A 1,094-nucleotide genomic window follows, 5' to 3' on the forward strand; every position below is an offset into this window, starting at 1 on the left:
GCCGCAGAGGAGGTGGCCACGGGTGCTGAGGTAGGGATGTGCATGGAGGGTGGCCATGCTGTTGCTTTGGGGCATCATCCCTTCACCCCATGCTCTGTCCCCAAGGTGGTGGACCTACTGGTGGCCATGTGCCGTGCCGCCCTGGAGTCCCCTCGCAAGAGCATCATCTTTGAGCCTTATCCTTCTGTGGTGGATCCCAACGACCCCAAAACACTTGCCTTCAACCCCAAGGTAAGTGCCGGGGTGGGGTGGGGCTGTGGGGACCCCAAGGGCTGTTCTGATGACCACCTCCCTCCTGCTCCACATGTAGAAGAAGAACTACGAGAGGCTGCAGAAGGCCCTGGACAGTGTGATGTCCATCCGGGAGATGACCCAGGTGTGCGAGCGTGGCCCCACACCATCCGTGGCCCCGTGTGCAGGATGCTTCACCGGGGGTGGTATTTTGGTGATCTCCATCCACCCACAGGTGGGTGGGTGCCAGGGGAGCCACCCTCATTCCCTCTTACTTCTACCAGGGATCCTACCTGGAGATCAAGAAGCAGATGGACAAGTTGGATCCCCTGGCCCATCCCCTTCTGCAATGGTAAGGCTGAGGGTGTCGCAGCCCCACATCCCTTCCCACTGCCCCACGTCCCCTGGGACAGGAGATGGGGTAGGGGGGAGCCGGGCACTCTGACACGACCCCCTCGGCTCCTTTCTCCTGGCGGAGCACAACCATCCACCGGCCTCGGGGTGGGTTCTGGTGAGTCTCCTGGTTCAGCCCTCCTCCCGGGGGAGCTTGAGACTGCTCTATCTGACCTTCCTCCTCCTTTTCCTCCTCCTCTTCCTCTTCCTCCTCCTCCTTCTCTTCCCAAGGATAATTTCCAGCAACAGATCCCACATCGTCAAGCTGCCTCTCAGCAGGGTAAGGGGCCTGGCTGGGCTCCAGGTGGGATGCGGGATGGTGGGATGAAGAGTATGGGATTGAGACATGGAATATGGACACACAAGGGATGCCCCAGACCCTCCCGGCAAGCTGGGTCGAGCAGGGGGCTGGGCTGCCGTGCATGATCTCTGTCTGTCTGTCTCTCTGTTTGTCCTCTCTCCCTGCTGGC

At 60.7% G+C, this 1,094-nt stretch overlaps 1 protein-coding gene across 1 annotated transcript in view; it reads left to right on the top strand.

Annotated features, from left to right (window-relative positions):
• The window catches only part of PARP6 (poly (ADP-ribose) polymerase family, member 6), a gene marked incomplete at both ends in the record, with an annotated part of 3,296 nt that extends 2,392 nt beyond the window's left edge, over window positions 1-904 (top strand). Inside the window, 5 exons of the mRNA XM_009869778.1 lie at window positions 4-30; window positions 106-231; window positions 311-376; window positions 516-583; window positions 856-904. Coding sequence (XP_009868080.1) covers window positions 4-30; window positions 106-231; window positions 311-376; window positions 516-583; window positions 856-904 — 336 coding nt within the window. The remainder of the gene's footprint in view (window positions 1-3; window positions 31-105; window positions 232-310; window positions 377-515; window positions 584-855) is intronic.
• Between the last annotated feature and the right edge of the window lie 190 nt (window positions 905-1,094).

Source organism: Apaloderma vittatum, unplaced genomic scaffold (assembly GCF_000703405.1).
Source record: "Apaloderma vittatum isolate BGI_N311 unplaced genomic scaffold, ASM70340v1 scaffold33775, whole genome shotgun sequence".
Classification (NCBI taxonomy): Eukaryota; Metazoa; Chordata; class Aves; order Trogoniformes; family Trogonidae; genus Apaloderma; species Apaloderma vittatum.